The 27,811-nt window shown below is 35.6% G+C and overlaps 1 protein-coding gene across 3 annotated transcripts; it reads right to left on the reverse strand.

Annotated features, from left to right (window-relative positions):
- Nucleotides 1-3,538: 3,538 nt before the first annotated feature.
- micu3a (mitochondrial calcium uptake family, member 3a) lies at nt 3,539-27,811 on the reverse strand. Of its 3 annotated transcripts, XM_079421114.1 has the most exons (15): nt 27,525-27,797; nt 26,089-26,236; nt 24,647-24,678; nt 24,416-24,494; nt 20,330-20,377; nt 18,780-18,862; nt 18,600-18,671; nt 16,289-16,330; nt 14,207-14,302; nt 10,060-10,154; nt 9,651-9,822; nt 5,416-5,524; nt 5,131-5,288; nt 4,708-4,776; nt 3,539-4,368 (listed from the first exon to the last, which is right to left on the reverse strand). In XM_079421114.1, exons 1-14 carry the CDS (start codon nt 27,789-27,791, stop codon nt 4,708-4,710), a joined length of 1,470 nt encoding a protein of 489 aa, XP_079277240.1. In that variant the 5' UTR covers nt 27,792-27,797; the 3' UTR covers nt 3,539-4,368. The 3 variants fall into 3 exon arrangements, with proteins under 3 accessions (XP_079277240.1, XP_079277238.1, XP_079277239.1); XM_079421112.1 differs by lacking the exon at nt 16,289-16,330 and having other exon boundaries at nt 27,525-27,811; XM_079421113.1 differs by lacking the exons at nt 14,207-14,302; nt 16,289-16,330 and having other exon boundaries at nt 27,525-27,811.

Raw genomic sequence — 27,811 nt, forward strand, 5'->3', positions numbered from 1 at the left:
AGACTATACTTTCAGGGATCATTTCTATAGTTCTTAACTAGGAAATGTGTTTCGAAAGTGTTGCGTCTCCCAAACCACGATGAAGAGCCTTGATACTCCTTTCTGAGCGTGAATCGGGTGTAGAGTAATGATTCATTTCATAAGCTTTATATCATTGATGAACGTTTCTTATTGCTTTTTAGCAGTGAGGAGGAAAGGGGTATGATCAGAGTGGGTATTAAGAAGATTAATAACAGAATTATGAGACTGTGATTAAGAATCAGCTGAAAAAATTACACTTTTGAACAATTTCATAGCAGCTGTTGTATCAGATCTGCTCAAACTTTATGGGAGTCTCCTACTAGGCGCATTAATAGGAGGCGCTGGTAGATATTGCTAAATCTTCCCCATAGCCAAATAAATTTATTTTGGATCAAATAAATGCAGGCTTGATGAGCAGAAGAGACTTTAAATCAACACACACATTCAAGTCTGTTAAAGAATGCTTCACCTGGAAAGATGTGTGCAACCGTCTAATAGACATTTTTTCAACCAGTTTTGCATACATTCTAAATTATCATTTAAAAGTCTGGAAAAGCTGCAGGATTGCCATTGTATAAAGGGCAGATGCTGCATGTCCGGTCATGATATATACCTTCTCTCAGTGATGTGGGCTGTTGCCCTACTTAGAAGGCAGAGACGTGGACTTCCAGCCACTGGACGGACACAGGTGAACCGCAACGGCCTTCTCGACAGGATGCGCCTGGGCATAACCCAACCTCCACCACCGAGAACAGGTGTCATTCAACACGAGAAAATAAGTCATTACAATAAAGTTTCTTATTCTGGCGAGAAATTAATTACAAAAAAAATTCTTAATAATGAGATACTAACTCATAAGTTTCTCATTATTATGATTTACGGAATCATATTTGTAGTCGACTGTGGCGGAAACTGCTTCTATATAATATTGCTATAATTTGATTTTGAAATGTATTGATTTAAGAAATCTCATACAGCCTAGAGCACTGTAGTACTCACTCCTTATAAGTGAAGTGAAGTGACATACTGCCAAGTATGGTGACCCATACTCAGAATTCGTGCTCTGCATTTAACCCATCCAACGTGCACACACACAGCAGTGAACACACACACACCGCGAACACACACCCGGAGCAGTGGGCAGCCATTGATGCTGCGGCGCCCGGGGAGCAGTTGGGGGTTCGGTGCCTTGCTCAAGGGCACCTCAGTCGTGGTATTGAGGGTGGAGAGAGCGCTGGACATTCACTCCCCCCACCTACAATTCCTGCCGGCCGGAGACTCGAACCCGCAACCTTTGGATTACAAGTCCGTCTCTCTAACCATTAGGCCACGACTTGAATTATAACATTATATGTGTTATAACATTATATAATGTTATAACATCATTATAACATGAAATAAGGCATGACATTAACATGCTACTTAACCAGTTTTACCAACATACATACACTCATAATTCACAAACCACACTGTTTCTGCTTCTTTTCTCCACACAACATTAAAATATGAAATAAAACTTAAATTTCACACAACACTGGAATAAAAAAGTGACAAAACAAAAACAACATTTGTTTTGTTTCAAATTAACTATTGTTTATAGTTCACAAAGCCACTCTGATCATACCCCTTTCCTCCTCACTGCTTAAAAGCAATAAGAAACGTTCATCAATGATATAAAGCTTATGAAATGAATCATTACTCTACACCCGATTCACGCTCAGAAAAGAATATCAAGGCTCTTCATCGTGGTTTGGGAGACGCAACACTTTCGAAACACATTTCCTAGTTAAGAACTATAGAAATGATCCCTGAAAGTATAGTCTTAGCCTGTACTGACTAAAACCAGCTCGCGTCTATTCTGACACTCTGAGTCTTAAAGATGGTGACACAACCTAACTGATGAGAAAAGTTACATCTGAAACAATAGCGTTTTTAGTGTCTCTAATAAATAAATAAATAAATAAAACTAATTGCAGATTGAATAATTCCAGGTGTAAATCCTCTTTATAAGATGGTAAATATGTAAAATTAACCACTAAGAACACTTATAGTTCATTAAATCTACTATTAAAAGCACTGATCACAGTCATTTCCTCCATGCAGACATGTTTTCTGCATGTATAATTCATTCACTATTAATTATCACCCCTGATTCTCACAGACAGCTAACAACATAATAGAAAAGGGAAAATCAACATCTGTAATCACAGCATTTGCAAAATCCCGTGAAGTTTACGTTTCAAACCTAATATAAACTACATTTATTAATAACTATTTCACAATTCTTTTGTTAAACTTCATAAAAGCCACTCTGATCATACCCCTTTCCTCCTCACTGCTAAAAAGCAATAAGAAACGTTCATCAATGATATAAAGCTTATGAAATGAATCATTACTCTACACCCGATTAACGCTCAGAAAAGAGTATCAAGGCTCTTCATCGTGGTTTGGGAGACGCAACACTTTCGAAACACATTTCCTAGTTAAGAACTATAGAAATGATCCCTGAAAGTATAGTCTTAACCTGTACTGACTAAAACCAGCTCGGGTCTATTCTGACACTAGGTGTCTCATAGACGGTGTGCACAGGTTCACCGCACCACACCAAACAGCGATTAGTAAAGTGACATCGAAAAAGATTAGCATTTTCATAATCACTAACACTTCAAAGATTTGTAACTACAAACAACAATTATCGACTCAACAAATATCTGTTGAACACGGTTTCTCTGTTAAAATGAGATATATTTCCACATTCAGTAGTGCTCACCATTATCATCGATGATAAAAACAACCATCACATTCAAACTGAATTTGTAACATTGTTATTATTGTTCCGGTTTTATATATACTATAAATAATGTCAAATACTTTGTTCTTACTGTAGTAACAATATAAATATACTTATATTATTGTTAAACATGCAGTTACCCATAATGCAAGTCAAACAACGCGAGACAAAGCAACCAATCAAGAGAGAGTATACGTATTCTTCAATAAAATAGACAGAACATCGTATTTTAGACTTTCAAACACAAGCATAATGTACAAATACATATTAAAAATAACAGTAAATAAAGAATATACATTTTATTTAAGTTAACATGTGTCTGTAGGGTTTTATCGTGAATTGGTACAGCACTAACAAATGTCCGACGCGAAACCGCCCACTCTTTATAAAGATTCCGACAAGAGCGTAAACTCTTCAGATTTCTATTCATTCAGGTCATTTTTGAACATTTGTTATAAACCAGAAAACAGCACTTGCGGTATTCTGAAGACATATGTCCTTAAGATAAATTTAATAACCAAATACAGCCAGTAGCACGTTTCAAAATTCCACGGAAGGAGCAGATTATTAATTTTCCTATACATATGTTTTAAATAGGCATCGAATACATCCATGGAGAAATAATATTATAATATAAGAACCTGTCTGTACGGACTATATGAAGATTATACGTATACTATGTGTCATTCAGAATCATTGGACACAACAACCTTGAAAACACAGTGAGAAGTTTGCATATTGAAACCACTTTATTGACTTGCATAATATGGAACATCAAGTCTGTATTTGTTAAGTGCTTGCATTACAGTACAGTCTTAAAAAGCGTACTTAGATTGCCTCAGATGGCCAGTCAATCTTGTACAATCTTTGTACACTCATACCTGTTCCAAAATATATTGAGTGAGAAAATAACAATTTTAGATTAAGGCAATGTTCTTTATTGGGCTTAATGCTACATGAGCTACATAATCTCTTTCAAACCCAATTTATGATTTTGGTAGCCTATTGCCATAAAGTATTACTGTTTTGATTCAGTAAGTTTTAAACAATGCTGGAAATGGAAAAAGATAGCTTTGTTTGTAATTGGCATAATGAAATCTACGGTATGATGCAATATAATATAGTATAAATATAACGAATAAAAGGCAATAATCTTGCTTAAAACATTTCTATTAAAAATGCATGAAAATGATCTATTTACTTTGCCAAGACACCCATGTGCAACTTCAAAACATACAAAAATTGTACCAGCTGAAATTCAGATACACAGCAGAGAGATATGCCATCCAAGTTACATGCAAATTATTAATAGATTAATAGCTGATTATAGAATCAAGTTTGATCATGCAGGCCTGTACAGATATTAGAACATGCAGTGCAGAGCGCTTATTGCAGAGACACTATCCCAAGTTTCCCAAGGATTCAAAATCAGAAAAGGAGGAGGTAGATTTCATGATGGAATCTCTAGCACTATGTCTTCTCTCTCAAACATTTCCAGAGCAGAAAAATCTGTTTCATTCTGAGAAAGAAAAGCCATGTCTCTGATTGTCATTCACCTGGTGCAAAGGAAAATGGAAGAGAACTATTAAAACCTTTTCTTTTCAAATATTCACTCATTAAATAAATATTTTCCTGTACAAAATATATAACAAAGATGGTAAGACTGTATACAATACTGTTCAAAAGTATGGGGTATGAAATTAATACTTTTATTTAGCAAGGATGCATTAAACTGATCAAAAGTTTTTTTAAATGTAATATAATATAATATAATATTTTACAGTGTTACTATTGTACTATTTGTGTACATAAGTTTACTTTTATGAAAAACATAAAAAAATAATAATAATTCAAGTTCAACTCAAACTTTTCAATGGTAGTGTGTATGTATATACTTATCTGCCTGCCAATTCCTTCTTCAGACATGATCTAAATGAAGTAAAACGCTCTACAGCCTTATAGCCCTGCAGAAAGAGACAACATTTATATCAAAGAATATTAACTTATATACTATCAACAAACAACTAGCTAAATTACATGGAAAAAATATGAAGAAAAAACAAAAACAAAATACTAAATTAATGCTACAGAAACAAATTTGCTCTGATAGTACATTATCAGAAGAAAATGTTGCGATTAGAAGTAGTCCTAACAATAATGATAAAAATCAGGAAGCTATAGGTTTCATTGTACAGATATAACCACTTAACACTAGGTGGCGCTATAGTTGCACCTCTTACAATTACATTGGAACGCTTGTAATAACTCAGTGATGTTAAAGATGATGCACCATTCTTTCCCCTACACCCCTCTCTTACCCTGCCTCCACGATGCAGCCGGTCCTTCATGATACCTATGAACTCTTTGTAACTGAGCTGATCATCATGATCCACATCAAATATCTTGAAGATGGTGTTAACGAGGTGACGGGTCAGCTTAAGGCTTGTTGCAACATACACTGCCCGAGCAAATTCATCTGGAAGACAGAGAGAGACGCATTCAGATGCCACAAATTTAATGTAACAGGATCAGCAAATTTTTTGGTTTTCTTAATCTGTACTATAGTACTTTGAGTATAGAGTGGCAGGTCCAAAGTATTTCACCTTGTCCAATGGAACGACAGGCAAAGTTGTACATCTGCATGGCAATGGCAAAGTCTTCGAGGTTATTGAGGAACTGGAAGAAAGACCTGAACTCTTCAAAGGTGATGCCCTGATCATGAAAGAAAAGAGCAAAAAGACACAGCTGCCATAAACTGACATTACATTATATTCCATTTCTGTGAGCGTCATGACATCACACAAAATCCACAAGCACAATTCACATTTCATATCCAAGCGAATCTGTACTGAACAGACGAATGCAATGATGGACAAAAAGAAATCAACATTTTGATATATGCAAAAGAAATCAGACGCTGTGCCACTCATGCTTGTTTGCTGATGTGTGTTCTGCTCTTTGTGCTCTGCCACACTGCTCACAATGATACATGCGACGATGAAAGGCATGAGTCATTTTACAGCACAATGTCATAAAATTGTCGGCCTGTCTAAATGTGGAGAAGCGAAAACAAGCATGACATCATAGACTGGAATCAAAGAGATAACTTGCAATTTGACTGACAACAGAACACCAAGAATGTCTTAAAAACAGCTCAAAAGTTTGGGATCTTATTTAAAAAGAAGTCTCTTATACTCACCAAGGCTGAATTTATTTAGTGAAAAATAGCATTATTTTGAAATATTATTACAATTCAAAATACCCATTTTTATATTTATTTGAATACGTTTTAAAAATAAATTTGATTTGTTTATGTGATGGCAAAGCTGAATTTCCTGCAGGCATTACACCAATTTTCAGGGTCACGTGATCCTTCAGAAATCATAATATGCTGATTTGATGCTGTGGAAACATGTTTATTATTTGAAACGAAAGAACTGTTTAATCAGTTTAATCAGTTTAATGAATAAAAGAAAAAAACAACAACAACTTGACCCCAAAATTTTGAACAGTAGTTTACAGTGTACACCCAAACATTATATTTGTGTCTTCATTTACTCACCCTCATGTTGTTCAAACCCTACATTTCTTTCTTCTGTGAAACTTAATATCTTTATAACATTTGACAGAACATGGACAAAAGCACCCAATACATTTTCCAAAATATCTTCTTTCATGTTCCACAGAAGAAAGAAAAAGATACAAGTATGTCATGAGGGTGAGTAAAAGATGACAGGAATTAAAATTTTAGAATTGAATGCATAGAATACTGCAGCATATTGTCCTGCCTGTCAAAATGAAATCTATGATTAAATCTTTCCCCTGAGGGTGTCAGTGTGTATTAACACAGATCTGTTTTTTGGTTTTAGAAAAAAAATAAAGGGTAATGAGGTAGAAAATACCTTAAACAAACACAGGAAAGGCTTGTCACAGCTATGGTAATCCACATAAACCTCTCTGGTGAGTATTTAACATAGTTCTAGTTACACATTAGGCTTAACTGTTGAGTAGATTTGATGTTTAAAGCTGGATTTTGTTGGATTGAGTTCAGGACTCGGCACTCTGGTGGAAAACCATAAAATGCCATAAAAGTGAGTTTAGGGTCTATTCCGTGGGAATTTGAGAGGAGGGTGAAGTCATTCTAGCCAAATGTACAAACTGCTCAAAGGGGCCCGAAAACCTAATACCCTCAACACAAACAGATCCCTCAGATAGGACTGGGAAAGAGCTAGAAGAGAGCAGCCTACATCAGGTGACCCTCAATAGATGAACAGCATGACAATCTGTATTCAAACACAAACTTTGCCCCAAGCACAAACGCACCCCACACCCACACAAATACAGTGGGCGAAAAAGTATTTGGACACTTCACTTATAATGAAGAAATTTCATTATATATAATTATAGACAGATATATAGATAGGCAGACAGACAGACAGGTAGGTAGAGACAAGTTGGTAGGTAGACAGATAAGAACGTAGGTAGGTAGAGAGGTAGACAAGTAGGTTGACAGGTAAGAAGGGTAGGTAGGTAGACAGCGTGGTAGATAGGCAAGTACATACGTAGGTAAGTAGACAGGTAGGTATGGTAAGTATGTAGACAGGCAGGCAGGAAGATAAACAGACAGGTAAGTAGGTAGACAGGTATATTGGTAGGGTAGGCATGTAAAGAGGTAGACAAGTAAGTCGACACATAGGTAGATAGACAAGTAGGTAGGTAGCATTCTAGAGAGGTAGTTAGGTAGAATGGCAGGTAGACAATAGGTAGACAGGTAGGGAGGTAGTCAAATACATCAACATGTAGCTAGACAGACAAATAGTAGACAGGTAGATAGGTAGCCTGGTAAACAGGTAGATAGTCTTGTACAAAGGTAGATAGGTAGAGTAGGTATATAGATAGTAGACAGACAGACAGACAGACAGACAGACAGACAGACAGACAGACAGACAGACAGATAGATAGATAGATAGATAGACAGATAGATAGACAGACAGACAGATAGATAGATAGATAGATAGATAGATAGATAGATAGATAGATAGATAGATAGATAGATAGATAGATAGATAGATAGATAGATAGATAGATAGATAGATATTTTAAGTGTGGATGAAGCAACCAAATACTTTTTGGGGCCACTGTATATAATTTAAACTCAAGAAATATATTGAAAGCTCTCACAACAAGATAATCTTAGTTGGTTGAAAGTAAAGGGAATTTACTTTCTTGAACATGTGCCAAAAAATCAAAGAGAAGGAAAACAACTGAAACACAAAATAAAAGGCAAATCCAAACAAAACACAATCTGATCAAGAACTGTGGGACGACGAATCATTCTGGCAGGGACAAACCTCTGCTTTCTTCCAGTGTGTGATAAACAGGGATAACAGAGAGAATACAGGAAGTTTTTGTACACTGTAATAGAGCTGGAACCCTGCATCTTGTGTGTAAGACCTTCTTTGACTATATTACACCATTACTATATAGCAAATGCATCATTACAGCAATCGATATAGACAGTGTTCGAACTATACTGTGAACTTTGGGGGAGCCCACATTTTTTATTTTTTTTTATTACCGGGGGTGGGGGCAGGTGAATCGGTCATGCCATTCAACTGCCTTGTGTTCTTTTTGCCATATGTTTTTCTTTTTGCTATATGATGCTAACTGCAGAATGGATTTCAAGGACTGAATCCAACATTTATATTTTTCTACGAATCTTTGAGTTAACGTACTAAACATGAGTGGAATGAATTTGCACTGCAGCGCCCCCACACCTTGATGCTCATGACAAGAATAGCATGTATAGTTATCTTTATTCAAGTGAATTAGGTTTAAATCACCGTCATGCATGAATGAATGATATTTTTGCAATTTTAAACATAATAATCCACGATGATCACATTACACAAAACTGAAATTGCACGTCAAAATAACATATTGTCAATATTTTTTGAGACCCCCCAAAATTTCACAAATCACGTTTTCAGGGGAGCCCATGTCTTATTAAGGGGAGCTGAGCTCCCCCTAGCTCCCCCATAGTTCGCACCCTGGATATAGATATACTGGATACTGATGATAATATCTGGAAAAAAGGGATCAGGTTTCTTCTGACAGTCATTAACGATTGGATTAATATACAGTTTGAACAGAGCCTGTTTTTTTTATTTTTAAGAATTAATATAGGGGCACAGTACAGTACACCGAACAAATAAAAAATAGACCACAAAGAGACACATAATATAACATTTACATTAAAGAAAAAGTTCTTTACATTATAGAAATAGTAAAAATAATAATTTTAAGCATATTTTTAATTTTGAGTTAACTATTCCTTTAAAACTATTGGGCCTGAGAAAAGACCAGTTCCACTTTACTACAATGTTTGAGTTTGACACTCGCTTCTTAAATAAACATGGTAATAGTAAGAAAGATGGCCATCTGCAGGATCAAAAGGTTTAGTCACCTAAGTTGTAGAGAGATGAGAACAGAGAGACTATAAGATTAAACTGCAGTTTACATGCAAGTGTCCCACACTCACTATGGGGCCCTTGAGCATTCAAGTGTGAATGAGCACTCAAGGTGTGGAAATGTGTGTATTTTTGGGCTGAATAAGAGAACTTTATACATGCATAGAACAAATATATGTGCAAGTTAGTAAAAATTTATTTGTAGTTGTATTTTTAATATACAATTTCCAAGTGTTGAACCATGTAATGCTTTTGGGAGGAGAAGTAACATGTTGGGTGAAAGTGTGAGCATGGGGGAGGTGGTCGTCACAGTTGTCCTACACCTTCATTTCAGATGAAGTTAGAGGCCAGGTGACGTTACTCATTACCTTCTCATCAGGTATGCACTGCCGCACATTCTCCAGATAACTGCGGATATCTTCTACGTTAGTGTAGCGCAGCAAGATTCGTGCAAAGTCCTCCTCACTGATGGTGGTCATGCCTTTGGAATAGGTCAGGAATTCAATCTCCAACATCTCAGTTTGCAGATTATCCATAAATCTGAAAGAGCAATGACCGCAATAAGAGTCAGAGTCAGTTTGCAGCCTTAGTGAGCATAAGAGATGTTTTTAAAAACTTTTGTCATTTTATCATGCCACATCCTGTAAGGAAAAGCTGTTAACTGACTTTAACATCTCCCTCTACCTGCTTGATGGACATTAGTTCTCATGCATCCATCCTTGCCAAGTGGAGATGAATTAGTGGCATGTTTTTAGAGTTCAGCTCAAGTTGTCATACCTGTAGAAGTCGTCAAACGTTAGCTCTGCCTTTCCCTTCTTGCCAAAGAAGTGCACAAGCAGAGTGGTGTCAATCATCATGTTCTCGTCGGCACGCTGCGATTGGTGAGGAGTGGCAGTAAAGAGAGCAAAACAAGAAAGAAGAAACTATGACAAAAATCCGTCTCTGGAATAAGAAATCAGTCCATCATAGGCTTGCTGAGCCATTCAGAGTACCAGCCATCCAGCCCTTAAAAGTATGCATCCATTTATAATTTCTCTCCTGAGCCTACATAGGACATGTTCTGAGAAGACGTGCAGATCTTTATACCATAAGTGGGTGAGAATGGCATAAAGATTGTATATTAGACTAAAACAAAAACACAAAGAGCAATGATACAGAGAAATGCACACAAACATGCCAGTTGTGTACATACAGACCCCCTGTATACATCTGGTATATTCAATTACAACTGAATGTGGTTTAAGAGAGCCGTTCACAAAAATCGCTTGTAAAAATCGGACATTAGTACCAGATGTAAACAGTGAAAATACAGTACACCAAGACATGACAACAAAAGCAAAAACAAAGCATCCATATCACATGCATTTCTGCAGAAAACTTTCACACAGCGCATCTGCAAGAGATTTGTGAAAGAAATGCACACATGAGCAAATTCCACCTTTCCTTCTCTAGAGACGATCTTCAGTTTGTTTAAACACCTTAACGCTAAAGTTCAAGATCAATTTGAGCTATCTCGAATGTATCGTGAATCCTTTTTATCAAGTGGAGCTCAGGAAAAGCTCATGTTGTTCATTCACCAGTAAAAAAAAACAAAAACAAACAAATTGCCAGTGGCACGGCATCCAAAAACCTGGAAGATGGTGGCGGAAAGGTGCAAATCCAGGTTGTTTTTCTTTTCTTTTCTACCCATGCTTCACCCTCATCTGCAAGAAGAGCCTATCATGCTTAGACCAGGTACAACCAGGCATAAACTCTAAACAGCGCTTCTCATGGTTACGGGCCTCTGTGCAATTAAGCGGGCCAGAATGCAATTCCATGCTGTACCTCTAGCTTAAAATCCTATCCATGGAGATACAACCAGTGGGTAGTTATAAAGAGAAAAACAATGATTCTTTTACACTAGCCAGATAGATTCAGTGTCATAGAGGTTTGGTGTTTTATCAACATAATATTAAAATAGCACAACGTTGTAAAAGGTGACTGTAAACCAGGGGGGAAATGTTCAGCTCTGATCCCAAAATTATGGAAGTCTGTCTCCAGAATAGAACAGAATACAATACAACAGAATAGAATCACCATAATTGTGAAATAATGTTTAAAATAAAAAAAATCCCAATTGTGAGATATAAAACAATTGTGATAAATAAAGCAAATACCTTTTTATTCATTCATTAACAGCCTTCCATACAAGAGACTGTTCCAAAAGCATTGTAGAAGTTAAAATCAGAAGTTAAAAGTATACAAGTATGCTGTCTTCTAAAATAGGTTGTTTTAGCTAAATTCAAAGGAAGCATCATACATTCCAATTCACTGCAGCTTCTCCTAGTCGAATGTCGAAAGGAAATTTAGCAGATTCTACAAAAAAGCAGTTCCACCTATTCATGCTATTTATTTTTATGCACATTTACAACATTGCAACTCTGTTGGACTACAACTGTAAGTGTAAGGTGAGGAGCATTATTAGTGTAATGCATGTATAAGTGACCCTTAACAGTTACTTGCTACTTATGCAAGAACGCTCTAAATTAATCACTTATTAGGTTCCATACTGGTTAGGATGCTGCCTTTAAAGGTAGCTGCCAATGACGTGTCAAAAATGTCATATATTTTTTACCATCATGGGGAAAATCCATAGCGACAGTATACAAAGATGGATTGCACACAAAAATAATTTCATATATTTGTATATAAAACAGTGATTACTGTTTTATAAGAAAATACTATTTCAGTATTTCAACTTCTTTCGTGCAATTATTTATTATCAATTCCTGAGTGAAAATAGTTAGTAATTCTACACCTTTCATTTTTTTTAGTGTAGATCAAATATATACATATTGCAGATTTGGTAGAATATTATATATGCTAAATATATTTATTTATTATACTAAAATACTGGAAAAACTGAACTAAAACCATAACTGAAATAAAAAATAAATGACTAGCAAAGACTAATAATTGATTCAAATCCTACACCATTTTTTTTCAGTGTAGATTAAATAAATATCCGCAAATGTTAAATTTGGTAGGTTCTATTTTAACTTTAGATCTGTAAAATGTTTTCTGGGTATTATTTTATTGGTATCTTTGTTTATGTGTTTTTTAATTGACCCCCATTACTTTACCCGCTGATGGTCATAAATATGGCAGATGAGCAGAAAAGTCATGTGACAGAAACGGATAAATAAACAAATCTTTCTTTTATCTAAAACATTTATAGTTGTTTTTCTCATTTCACAATTTCATCATCAATCTGCTGGAAGAGTGACATCACAACACTGTGGTTACAGGAAACCATTAATGTGAGGTCATCATTCTATGTAACACCACAGCAAGGCCCACAGTGTGACTTAGACACTGCCTGAAGCGTTCTACTCTTTGATCTAAAAACAGCGGTAAAAACAGTGATTACTGCTGTCGACTTCTAAGATGAGTAACCCCAATCACACTTCCACACATGCTAGCATGCGCCCTTTAGCCCACAAACACACAATGTCTGGTACCCTGCAGTTGTCAACTCAGACAAACAGGCCTGTCTAACTGCTGTGTCATCTGAGGAAGCCAAGCTGAAATTACCCTTTCATTGTGAATAACAGACTAAGTAAATACAGGGCATCTGCACACAGCTCTCCACAATCATTAAACTACTGCTTCCTAAAGACGCCCTCTATTAGCCATTAGAACACAAACACACCATCAGGATGAGCAGACATATTCTGACATATTCGGTGTACAAACAAAAGCCTTTAATGTGCCTGCCTGCCTGCTGAGAGCACTTACGACATTATGTTATTATTCGCAGTCGGTTCAACACAAAGACTGTACATGCAAAATATCAGAAAAACAACTAAACACAGACATTGATATGACGAAATTACAAAAACAGTTGATTAAGCATTAACAAAGCCATTTTGCAATTCCCTGTAAAAAAAAGCATGTTAAACGTGAAACCGAAACCTACACACACACACACACATTTGTTTTTGTGAAAAGTGGGGAAATCCCATAGGCGTAATGGTTTTCATACTGTACAAACTGTATGTGCTATTGCCCTACACCTAAACTTAGCCTTCACAGGAGACTGTGCATTTCAACTTTCCCAAAAAACCTCACTCTGTATGATTTATAAGCGTTTTGAAAAGTGGGGACATGGGTCAATGTCCTGAAAAGTCACCTTTACCTTGTAATACCGGTGTCATACCTGTGTCATTATACAAATTTGTCACAAAAATGCGCGCACACACACACACACACACACATATAAATGACAAGAGCCCATAATAAAATAAATACTAAACTAAAATGAAAATTAAATGCAAACATATAGTTTGTTCAAAATAACTAAATAAAAATGATAAAAGTATATAAATAATACTAAAATAACACTGATAAATATACATATATTTTTAGCAATTTGTGGCTTTATATCTTACTACTGTGAAGGTTTTTAATATTTAAACTCAAAAAAGATATGCATATATATATATATATATATATATATATATATATATACTGTATATATTGTTTAATCTGAGTTTTTGGAAAATACACTTCTGTTCTTATAATTAAAAAAATAAGACATTCACTGAAAGGCAGACATTTTTTTTCTTATCAAGTGAATTTATAACAACAAACGTATCTTGTTTAGCATGTTTCTGTGTTTTTACTGAAAAACAAGGCAAAAACACTGAATGGTTGATTGATTGATTTTTGGAGTGAAGCATCAAAAACAGATTTACTAGAATATCAACAGTTGATAAAATACATCATTCATGGTCATTAAATGACAATGATGTTATACGGTTGGGATGCTAAAACAGGAAGGGGGGAATGACAGTTACAATGTACCTTTTCCACTGTGTTAAGGATGGCTAGGGACAAATAAATACATGGGATGAGACTGGAGGACAGAGGGCTACGGCTGTACCTCTGCCAGGTCAGAAAACAGGGCTTGGCTCGCGCCACGTCTCAGCATGTCCCAGTAGCTCCTGGGCACAAACTCCTGACTCTCTTTTTTTAGCACCTGCAGAGGGGTTAGCATGAGATGGAAAGCTGTTATCATGTTAGCTTCGACAGACATGGTTAATAAGAGGATGTGTCAGGTGGTCTCTCAGTCCTTTTCTCAATCATGAAAAATATATAGCAAATTTATCAACCTAAACCGATTAAATATACTGTATGAAAAATTTATATGAAGATTGGGAGAGGGGACTTGTTGATGTTAGCCAAATGCTATGATGTGAGTGATCAATAATTAAAAGAAAAAAATCTGGGAGATTACCCAAGATTGAAAGGTTTTATCAACATATATATCAATATATCAGTTACAGAATCTTTTGTGAAATGGCTCATGAGTGTCATCATTCACTCACAGTATTCAGTTAATACCACAACACAAAATCTTGATTATGATTGGATCAGTCATAATTTCAGGTTTATTTTAGATCCATATCATTTCACCATGTTCTTTCCAGACACTTTTGAACTAATAACAGTGGCCCAGGCTTAAGCAATATACTGGCACAAGAAAGGGTTTTTTGGCGGAGAGTATTTTTTTCTTGTGATAAACACACAGAGTAACCATGACATAAGCATAATAACTGATTCTGAACTGTTGCATAATTGCAAATGACTGCATATGCATTTCACATCATGACAGCATGTGCATTCAATAATTCAATGATTTATCATCAGTTTTATTTATACAGAGGCTGAGAGACACTAATAGTGACACATCAAGTTAAGGAAAACAGGAAATATATTTCTCTCATCAGTCCTGTGCTGCAAGGAGCCACTTTAATAGACAATGAAGACCCTTGTCTTTCACTCTGTCACTCTCTGGGATTCACAGATATACAAAAGTGTCTTTATCCAAACATCACAGAACTGGAAAAAACGATCACCAGCTCAGGAGGGCTTTCTTGGAAACTCTTGTATGTACTTGATCTGAATATGTGAAAGTGGATGCTTTTGTTTTTGTGAGAACAGAATTGTCCATCATTAATAAAAAATAATGATAATACATTTTGTAAAATTGTAAAAATGTTTTGTGTGTTAGTCTATAGTAATTAGAATGAACTTTATTTAAAAATAAAATACATTTTTAGTATGTCCTCATTTATATGTTCTGTTATTTGCAGTGTCATCAACCAATGCATTTATTTAATCAAAAGTAAAACAGTAACATTGTAAAATCTTATTTATTACAATTAAAAAACTGCTTTCTATTTTATTCTATTTTAAATATCATATATATTACTGTGATGGCAAACTGAATTTTCAGCAGCTATTAGTCCATTACTACAGTCTTCTATTATTAGTCTTCAGTGTCACATGATTGTGCTTTTTTGATACCTTATTACATGATTATTTGATGAATATAAAGTAAAAAAAACAGCATTTATTTGAATTAGAATTATTTTGGGACATTATGAATGTTATGTCTTCACTTGCACATTTAATCAATTTACATGCTGAATAAAATATTAATAAATTATTTAAAAATCTTATTGACTTCACACTGAATGGTAGTGTATATAATGATAGCATAAATCCATTAATGCGGTTCATACTGAAATCTCTGACTTTTTAAATGTCCCTTTAATTTCATTGTAGTCTAGAAGAAACACCCTCAACATCTCATTTGAGAGATGTAATGTAAGTGATTTAATAAGTGAATGTGAAAGACTCTGGAGCTGGCTCAATAGAAAACACATTTTACACCAAAAACTCCACCTACTCTTACCCAGACCTGTTCTTTATAGCCCACTGATGAAGTTTGTAACTGACACGTTGTGGTTAAAGAAACTAAAATCAATAAGAATCAAATTAGACTGATTGTGGCAAAACACCCACATGCTCTCTGACCTCTGAGGTCCATTCCACCTCCCTTCACATTTTCATTCAGTCATCTGCAGATCTCTGTCATTCTCCCATCATTCCTGCCATGATTTCAAGATTCACACAGAGGTTATAGTTCACAGGTCAGAGGGCCGGGGGTGATACATACGCTGTTTACGGGGGCGACCTGATATCCATAGAGCTGCATACTCTACACAGAGACGAGAGGAGAGGTCACAGCATGCGGAAGAGGAGAGGAAGGAGAGAACGACATAAGAAGAGATGGACAAAGACAGGTTAAACATGCAAAGAATAGAAAGTGCATTAACCACAGGACAGTTGGCACACTTTCGCAAGCTTCCAAGAGGGGATGCCGCGACTGGCTCCCTCTCAGACAGCCCTTGAGAAACTGGACACGTGAATGAGATAAGAAGGGTTATGTATCCGGAACAGGCAAAACAAATACAGATATAAGTCTGCAGGGAGTTTACAGTGGATGGCCAAATGTACTCAGATGTTTTTAGGATATATATATATATATATATATATATATATATATACATATATATATATATATACATAGGGGATTTTGAGTATCCCATATATATATTCTTGTACATTTTCTGAAGATAATGTGAATGGTGCTTGCCTGTGCAAAATTCGCAGTTATGATTCTAGGCTGTCGTGGTTTTGCAGTTGTTAAGGTGTTCTAGCGCTAGGGTGTTGTCAAAATATGGCTAAGGTCCATTGGTCAATGGCCATCAATGGGATTTATAACCCAATTTGTCATCTGGCTAAAGCAGAAAATTGTAATTCTTATCAAAAGTAATAAATAGGGATGCACACACACACACACACACACACTATTAAATTAAAGAATTTAAACGTTTGGGGGTAGTACGTATTTTTATTATTTTTTTGGAAGGTCTTATGGTCACCAAGGCTGTATTTGAGCAAAAGTACATTAGTGCATTTAAAAAATAAATATTGTGAAATTTTATTGCAATAACCGCTTTCTATTTTTATATATTTTTATGTATTTATTTAATATTTTATTTAATTTATTATTATGTAATGTATTATTAGCATGATCCTTCAGAAATCCTTCTAATATGCTGAAGAAACATTTCTTATCAATGTTGAAAATATTTACGAAAAATCGTAACATTTGATCAAATTATGTCCTTGTTGAGTAACAGTAGTCATTTCTTAAAAAACTTACTGACCCCTAAACTTTAAATTTTATATCAGTGCATCCCTAGATATAACACAACTCCTCTTCAACAGCCAAGTTTAATACTTAGGTTAGGGTTATATCACTAACCCCAGGTATGAGCAAAATAAATACTTATGCAAACATCACTAATTACATGTTACCACTATCTCACTCCAAGTTATTTCAAAGAGAGCTGAATCCAGTGAGTGTGAATGGATGTCACTTCTTCTATATCTTATGCAGAACATGATATAATTTAGTAATGATGTGTTGAAATAAATTTACACAAAGTATATATGATCTCTTTACAAATACCTCTGATTAAGTTTTCACAAAATGGCAATACTTTTATCCCACAGTCATCTGACAAACAAGCATCTTAATCCCACTGTTAGGTTTGATTAATATGACCTTAATAACTGGATCATTGTACATTTGCAGCATTTAAAATAACACTTGTGCCCCATGTCATGTTTGCCCTGATATTGGTTGCCATGGGAGAAAACATAAACAAACATTATCATGTAATGACAAAATATCCATTTCCATTTACACAGAAGAATAACAAAATCGAGATCATTTTAAATAAGAATTTCCAATCACATTGAACAAAAGACAGAGAAAGTTGTAAATGGAGAACCATAGAGGCTGTATTCCAAGTTAATGCCATAAACTTTCTGAACCCTGTTTATCTCATGAAATCCTATTATTTTCCTGGCTCTGAAGAAACAGCTTATGGAAGCTAGTAGCAACCCCTAAAACTCATTTTGGATTTTGGATCAAACTCTTATCCAGTACTTACTGACTGTTTGGACAATATTGATCATTGCTGATTTGGCATAACAAACTATAAGCTTTATAAAGCCATATCCAGTAACTGTACCTTTAAAAATAACCTTTGTGACAAAATTAATATGCAACAGTGAGATACTGTCCACACCTAAAAAAATAGTGTATGAACCCCTAATTTTTTCCCCCTGATAAATGGTTGAATGACAGGAGGAAAAATCATCAGAAATGTTGACCATCAAACTCAGGAGGTTTATATTCTATGAGAAAATTATTTTGGATGCATCTAAATAGTTTTTGATTTGCGTGATTTCATTTTTTATTAAATGTACAAATTTGTAAAATACATGATTATAATTTAAAATTTACAATTTGGGAGAACTAGGACTGAAAAACAGATTACAATATTGTAATAAATAAAGATTCTTTGTAAGAAACAATATTGTAATAAACAAAGATTCTGATTTCAACTTACCAGTTGAGCAGATTTTTCAGCATCTCCCTTTCTTCCTTTTTTCTCATTTTTCTTTCGGAAGATTTCTTGCAACTATAAAAAGAAACAGAGAAGAGAAAATGAAGGAAATAAATAATGGTGAGTCAAATAATTATTTTTAAAAACAATCAAAGGGCTAGAATCAAAAATGTATCAACTCACCACAAGAAATTCCCGTTTATCCACCATCTGGTTACCGTCAGCATCAAACATATTAAAAGCAATCTTAAAGCCAGCATGAGGCTCTAAAGAATAGATGCGAAAAGAATGTATTATAAGTTGTAGAACAAATGCAATAAAACAATACAATGTAGAAATGTATTTGCTCATTAAGCACTGCAAATTAAACCACTAGGTGGCTAAAGCAATGATCAGATCAGAGGCGAGGCCCACATTTCTAAGAACCTGTTCTCACCCCAAGAACTTGCAATACACTTTTGCTTTTACCACTTTTCCTTTCATCACTCTCTTCATGTGTTTTTGAACCCGTCAAGAGCCACATGTCTTCACTTTGTTATGTTGCCTAAGCAACAGCAGGAGAGAACATTTTAGGCAGCGTGCTTCTGTGTTACAGCTACTTTAAGACACTAGCTTAGTCAAACGGCCATAGACAACCCTGTACAATACTTAAAATCTCAGTTATTCCTCCTAAATAGTGAATGGAAGACTTTTGCTGAAGTCTCCTATACTTCACAGACATTTTATCTTGAGATAAAGTTCTCACACATGAATGTTTCAGAAGAAATCTCAACAATGTAACAAACTGTGCTTCTTGGCACAAAATTTGCCAAGATTCCAAAGTCTGATTTTATTGAACTCATATTTCTCACAAATTCTTCCATCACTAAATTATCTGGGCTATGCTATCCACATTCATTCATCTCTCTATACAGTTAGTGCAATGTAACATTTGTCTCATTTGTGTCTAGATTACAAATGTACATGGAACTTCATATAGGCCTATATGCATAAGGATAAACGTATACTTTTGATCCTGTAGGACATTTCTTTATTTACTTTTAAATGATTTCTATTTATTTCAAAAATGCAAATACTTTGCCCATTTTGTGAACTTGTAAACGTCAATTCAATTCTATGTCAATTCAAGAATACTCTTTAAATAATGCAAATATATGTATTTACTGTATATTTATTCTAAATAATTTTCTGAGAAATTATTTGATATTACAGAAAAAGCACATGAACTTCACATGTGCAATCACATGTTACAATCACATGTGAAAAACATTTGAAACGTTTTGGAACATTTTCATGGTATAAATGTGTGAAACCCATGTTTACGTGTGTTTCACATATATTTCCATTTATGATTGCACATGTAAAGTTCATGTGCTTTTTCTGTAAGGGAAAAAGTCTCCTGAGATTTAAATGAGCAACCTCTGAGCAGCAAAATCTTCCTTTGGCCTGAAATCTGAAACTTTAAATGTGCAGTGAGTAAAATGTGGTTTTAGAGCAACTTTTTTGGGTGAGGGTGAGAGTCTGGGTGGGCCTTGTCTGAGGTCTGAGCCACACTACAGATGTAAAACATCCATGGACCAGAACGATCTTTGATTCATGTTTAAAATAGGATACATGCATAGTGTTCTGATTTCAAAAGAGAGGGGCACAGAAAAATAAAGCATGGGCTAAGAATGAAAGATTAAGGAAGGAGACAGAGAGAGAAAAGATGGAGAGACAGAGGTCATACTCACTTGTCAGAATGCAGAGCAGAAAGAGATACTCCGTGTAAGCGATGATGCCTGAAAAAGGATATCAAAGGGTCACATCCATTCTGCTAATGTACAGTAACACACTAACAACCTACAAATGGCCTCGTCTTCCCTTTTTATAATCTCTCCTTTTTCTTTTACTCTTTGTCTAAACTGAAAACTCAGGAGGCGGCTCATCTGAAGATTGGATTAAAATGTTTACTGATTTTCAAAGCTAGGGGCCTCCAGAGATAGATGGAGTCACATACCCTTTTCCCTTCTTGTCCTGCTCCAAAAAAAGGACAAGTAATCCCCCCTTTCATGATGATAACATCTAAAAAGGTGCCTCTCGGCTAAAGTGTCCGTCTACATTTAGGCAACATTTGCCCCTCGTTTGGCCCACACACCGAAGCTGAAGACTTTGACACTGTGAGTGACCGCCATGGAGACGGAGGCTGTGTTCAAAGGCTTCTGTTTGGATAAGGGTGTTCTAGAGGCATCCGTCAGGACTGGGAGATGTGCCCCATTTAGACAGGGAACTGTCCCTGCTTTTGTTAGACTCGTGAGAAAAGCGGCAAAGTGGAGTACGAAGGAAAGAGAGAGTGAGAGTCAAAAGAAAAGCCAAAAAGAGACAAAGCGAGGTGGGCTGATGGAAAGATGGAAGTTCTGTTATGTAAAGGCACTGGGGGAGGGCATGAAGAAGGGATACGTTTTCCTACACCTCCATTGGAATTGTTCCTCTCCACAGCTTCTGTGTGAAGGGGGACATGGAGACAGTAGCAGGCATAGAGATAGTTCAGGGTGAGTGGACTGAGTGTTACGGGACACTGCCTGTGTGCCTTCGGGAGGAAAACCCGACACTGAAAATTCAACCCAACACCCGCGGTCTCACACACTCACTCAAGCAATACAGAGGCATTCAAAGTCCTCTGAGCAAGGCAGCTCCAGACAAACAGATTGGAAAATTTGGGTATAATTGAGTTATTTTCTGATAATCTGCTCCTCTCTCAAATATCATCTGAAACTCTGACACCTCTTATTGTGCTTCATGGTAAATAATACAGTAAAGATGAGCAAATATTCATTTTTAGGCAACTGTTGCTTTAAAATCCACTATGAATGCTGTGGCTTGACGTAAGAGTTGAAGACTCGGGGTCAAAGGTTATCACTGGCGATCTAAAACAAATTTGGAAGACATTAATAGATGTCTAAAAGCTGCTTTAAACTGGTAAAACACGGCTTTTTATCTGCAGACATGTTGTTAATGTTTACATGGTGCTTACAAATGTAGTAAATCTTTGTTTTGAGCAGGGCCCCCCTTAAATGAAGAGGCGCAGTTTTACATTCCATTCATTCCTTTTCAATATGGTCTCAATACTAAGTCTGTCTCCTAGAGTTTAAATGCCAAATCTGATGTGTTTGTATGAGATGATTCATACTTTTAAGGGTTCACATACCAATCGTTCTCAATTTATAATGCGAAAAAAAAAAAAAAAAAAAACTGGCATGAGACGAAAGGTCTGGTTCCTGATCTGGATGCATAACAACAGTAATGGAAAATATTTGCAGAATTTTTGTTATAAAATAAATAAACAGCACAAAAGAGCACCAAAAGGTATTCATTTACATTATTAGTTGTTCTCAACTGATATTAATCAAAACTGCACAAGTTCAACTTTAGGATGAAGATGAGGATGAAGATGTCACATAAAATGTCCAGGTTGGTCAGGGTTTCTGCATGTTTTTTTGACCAAGTAAAGAAAACTGAAGGAATAAATTTAAGGGAAATAATACAGCAACATGAAAAGAGAAAACACGTTTTCATACCCATTGATATTTAGTTTCAAGTATAAATCAATTTTGTTTAATTTCTTAGGAAACAAGACTTCATATCGTGCATCTCAAGCAAATGTATCTTGATTTAAGAATGTTTAGAAATTTGTATTGGAAAACAAAACAATTTTTGAACTGCATTCAACATTTAATGCTGTGACGTTTGATGAATTTAAGACTTTCTGCTCTGATTTAAGACCTTTTCAAGGTCCTAATTTGTGAAAGGGGGAATTAAGACTTTTTAAGATATTTAGAAACCCTTGGTAAGTTTCTAGTAACTGAGAAGAATGACCCTTGACATGAAGAACAAAAGGAGTTTTCTTATTGTTTCTTAAAAAGCTGAGAAGCCTTATAGTTGCTATTATAATGCATAATGCATAATTCATAAATCTACTTTAATATTTGCAGTTACAAAATAATTTCAAACAAAATAAACAATGCAGGACAGGGTATTATTTTAATAAATAAATACATCTCATCTAAAACAAAACAAAACAAAATCATTACACAATCATTACTTGGTGTTCATTTCCTTGCTATATAGGGTTTGCTCAAAGTCATACCGCAACATTTTTAACTTCCCATGCCTCCTTCAAGCTCTTCACTAAGACTTGAGTTTGCATCCTCTTAGAAACTGCTCATTAGAGACCAGAGCACATTCACGGATCTCGTTAGCATAGCTTCCTCAGTTAACATCTGCATGCTATCATTACCACAGCTTGAGCTCAGACGGTGTGTCAAGCTGAAGCTTCTCGTGCACGAGCATCTGCTGGATGCATGGCTCCACATCAGTGAAACCAACAAGATAAATGTTCCGCTGCCAATTTAAGGTGATGATTTCAAAAACTGTAATTACTATGAGGAAGAACAGAATTCAGAGGGTTTATTTTTAGAGTCCTGCTGGAGTGTAAGAGGGTGGAGTGTGTGTGTGTGTATAATTATCACCGCTGGGAATTAGCTGGTGGTGTGAGCAAGTACTGCTACGTACGCCACGAGCAAATACTTTAATTTTGGCTCTGCTGCTGAAGAACTGCTCGATCTTGCAGTTATTCCAACAATATTTATTTAGGTATTAATGCAATTTTACACTCTGTTTTTAGGTTTCATTCTCCGTTCTGGTCAGCAAGTATGTATTTTGCCTTGAGAATGTACGTTGCACTGGTCCCAGTGAGAGAATGAGAGGAAATGGAAACAGTGAGAGAGAGGGAGACGTAGAGAGTCAACTGAGCTATTTTTAGGAGTGCTCACAGGAAGTGAAAGCCTCAGGCCCATGCTTAACTGGTGCTTGACTGGTACCCACTGAGAGAGAGCAAGAGAGAAAGAAAACAAGAAAGGAATGGCGAGGACAATTCAGCACCACTCAAGAATCATACTTCATATGATTCTGTACAGCCTCCACAAAACTGAGAAACAATATTTTTACCCCTTTTCTGTCTTCCCATGCTCTTAAAAAAAGAAATAACTTGATACCATAGTACACTGATGGTATCAGGTGGCAATACAACAATACACTGATAGTGAATGAATATACATAACATGGTCTTTACGTGGAATAGATAACTCAAAGAAGGACAAGATATCATGGTAAATAAAAACAAACAAACAAACAAGACATGGTTATGCTATACTTTTAAGAACAGAATACTTACAAAATTATACCTGGTTTCTTTTTCTTTTTAATTTTTACATAATATCTACTGTTCAAAGCAAGACTTTTATTTTAAGCTGCATTAAATTGATCAAAAGTGACAGTATCATTTTTTAAAATATTTCTAAATGCATTTCTTTTGAACTTTCTATTTAAAACAAATCCTAAAAAAAATAAAATCACAGTTTCCACAAAAACATTAAGCCACACGTATATTGTTTTAATTGTGATAATAATATGAAATGTTTCTTTAGCAGCAAATCAGCATATTAGAATGATTTCTGACGGATTGTGTGACACTGAAGACTGAAGTAATGACTGCTGAATATTCAGCTTTACTATCACAGGAATAAATAACTATTTAAAATATATTTACAATAGAAAACAGTAATTTTAGATTGCATTAATATTTCACAACATTACTGTTTTTACTGTTTTTGATTAAATAAATGCAGCCTCAAAACAATCTTACCGACCCCCAAATGGTAGTGTATATTATGAAAGATAGCCATTGCTGTTTTACTTTCATATTTTTGCATATATACACTCACTGCTTTGATATGACCCAATACAGTGTTTCAAATAATGAGCTGGATTGCAAAACTCACCTCGCTCCCGAAGGTTCCGGAACAGCTTAGATGTTCCTTTCCACACTGGTGGAGTGTCAGACAAGATCTTCTCCAGCTCCTGTAAATCATGAGAAAACATACTATATGGAAAAAATTATTCACTCTCAGGAGTGTAAATACAGTGAAACACAAACCTAAGTATTATCTATAAATAATAAATAATTTAACTGAGCTATCATAGCATGCATTACGAATAGATTTACAGCATACCTGTTTGGTGAGGGACCGCCAAGGTTTCCTTACTAAGGATAACAGATAGAGAGAAACAGAAAGAGGGTGGCCAGTGAGATAAGATCAGGATGGAGGTTTCATCCCATAATATTTAACAATCAGACAAAACAAGATTTTTGGAGTAGCATTGTTTTTTCTTTTTTTAACAGACACAGTTCACTCTCAGAGTGGCAGAAGAGGAGCTGGGCTAAACAGTCCTGTGCTCTCTCATGGCAACCAGCTCCATGGAGCTTTGCTTGTCCTACAAGTTTTTCTTCAGACATAATGCAAAAACTGTTTTTGTGCATTGTTGAGAGCAAACATTTTTTAAATTTAATTTTTGTAATACTACAGTGCATCTCATCCTCATGGACTGCACCAGTTTTGCCAGTTTTTGCTGTGTTTTTGCTCCACTCTTCCACCAAGACAGCTGCAAGATCTTAAACACCAGTAAACCATAAATGTCTCAAGAACTGTTCCACAGGTGCATGTGCAATAATCAATTTAGGCTCACAGAACAACTACAACAAATATATTTTGTTTGAAACCTTTCTATTAGAGATCTGTATAACTTATTTGGATTTAATGAAATGATCTTTAAAACACATAAAAATAATGAAATATATTCGCCTCCTGCTACTCATACTCAACATCTGTCAAAACATGGAGCGAGTACAAACAATGGGGATTTGCAGGCATACAGTAGCATTAATGGATGTCGTTCTTTTTGCATGACACTATGCCTGTTGTGTTTACTGTGGAACATTATGACATTTAGTCTATCAAGACATGCTCTTCAAAGCCTGGTTTGAATCCAGCTAAGTAAACACTAAGCACTACTGTTGCTCTCTTGCACCGCTTTGATCTGATCCATTAAGGCCCATTAATGACTTTTGTTTCTAATATTTATTCATTAGCATGCTGGCAATCCATTTATTAGATTAAGCCTCAACAACAAACCATTTAATTCACAATGATGATTTAATTAAACACTACATCTCCATAAAGATGCTGTTTTCTGTGCACTATGAAGTACTGCGGAGAAAGAAGCCTGTCACATTTCCCTTTGTCATTTTTTTTTTCTTATCTAAATAAGTAAAAGGACACCTAAACATCTCTTTGTTGCTCATGTGTAAGTCGCTGGATAAAAGTGTCTTCTAAATGAAAACAATAAATGTACAAACACAACGATCTGAGGTAAGTCTATTTGTAACACGTTAGATTTATTGGTTTGAGAGGACCACATTAGTTGATTTGAAGACCATCAAGTACTTCGATAAAGAAAGATATGCAATTATTAGCCCAAACAAACATGTTTAGTCATTTTGAGGTAAGTTCATCTAATCAGATTTTATTACAGCTTTGCAGTCTGCTGCTGTTTGAAAAATAATTTTAGGGTTTAGATGGAGCACGTTCACATCAGAAAATAACATGTGACTCACCGCGGGGTTCGCTCATGGTGACCGACTCGATGAAGTTCTGAGGAGTCATGTACAGCTGTCCCTCATACTCCACAGAGCTGAAGAGACGGAAACGATGCTCATGAGACGACATGTACACGTCACTTTCATCAAAATCAAACAGTGGAGCCTGTAAGAACCAATGACCAGCAATACAATTTGTTAATATTTCTGGTTTTCAAAGCCATTGTCGTTATCTCTGTAAATTCATGAATCACAAACTATAAGTTTGAATGGCTAATTATTAATTGTAGTGAAACTGTCTTTGTTCAGACATCAAAAGGTCAATAAAAGGCAACATGCAATTGCCCTTTTGTTTCATGAAACTGAAGATTTTACTGGTACGCTTGTGCATTATTGCTGTATGGCACATATTGATAACCGAATCAAAATATCTCATTTAAGATATGAATATTAAAATACTAAAATATATTTAGATTGTATTTATAACTACAAATAAAATTTGAAATAATTTTAAAATAACTTTTTATACACATACAAGCATAAAATAAGTATGTATTTAAATATTTTGAATTTAATTTGTAGTAACATTCATTTTTTGTTTGTTTTACATTAAAAAATATGAAAATCTCTATGGAATCATGTGGTAAAAAGACTTGCTTTCTATAGTTTTGATGGCCAGTATTAATTAAAAATATGAAAAAAAACTGTTGATGTGCTCTGAAAAATATCAGTACATCAAAGACATGAATACACAGCATAACGCTATTTTCTAAGGTGTAAAGTGATCTTAACATTTTAATCTATTAAATAACACTTGTAAAACACATAGGGAAACATAATCTTTTATCTCCATGTATACGATTAAGTAAAATAAAAGTTTTATTTAATGTGGTAATGCACACACAGGGAATGATAAAACTTGAACTGCAACGTTTCCACACCAATCAGGAAAACATTTAGTTACTAAGTGGAACAGTCAGACCAAAACATCTGGCAGCCCATGGAAACCAATCCTGACTGTCTGCCAAAGGAACAAAAATCCCAAAAATATGTTTATATGCACGTGCCAAAGAATTCTGTACTTAGACAGCTCAACGCTGATAGGGTGCAGATTACTGTTTGACAGGCCTCTATGATACAGCACAGATAGGTACATAGCTGTTTTAACCAACCGTGACGCTCGGATATGTGATCTGAAACGCGCGCGCAGTCATTTCAGCACCATGACTGAGGAAAGCGCCCTTCTTCCTGCTGCAGCATCTCACAAACGCGCATTGTCATCCAAACATTAAGACTGTTTGTGTGCGCAAGCAAAACAATTCAATTAGGCATGAAAGCCTAATAACAGTGCACAATCCCGGTCCGACTAGCAGTTGCATAGATTTGACGCCAGGAAAAAAGCACTAATAGGAAGCAGTGTTACGTGGCACTGAGAACAGTGGGAACAGTCATACCTTCTCCTTGGCGGCTACAGCGGGTAGTGAAGGCAGCAGAGCCCGACAGCTTAACCCATTTATCGGGGCTTTCCTCCCTCTGAATCCGCACATTTCTGAATAATAATAATACAAGACAGCTCCTCCGGCCGCAATGCCCACAGCAACCGCTATTCCTCGGCGTATGCATCGGTTCTCCTTCACCGGAGAACGAAAACGCGCATTCCGTGTAGCTGACGACAGCGACAAACTCCTAAATATGACTCCTAGTCTGCGCACAGCGGCCATTGTTGTTGGTATGACAGAAT

Source organism: Barbus barbus, assembly GCF_936440315.1.
Source record: "Barbus barbus genome assembly, chromosome: 7".
NCBI classification, from domain to species: domain Eukaryota; kingdom Metazoa; phylum Chordata; class Actinopteri; order Cypriniformes; family Cyprinidae; genus Barbus; species Barbus barbus.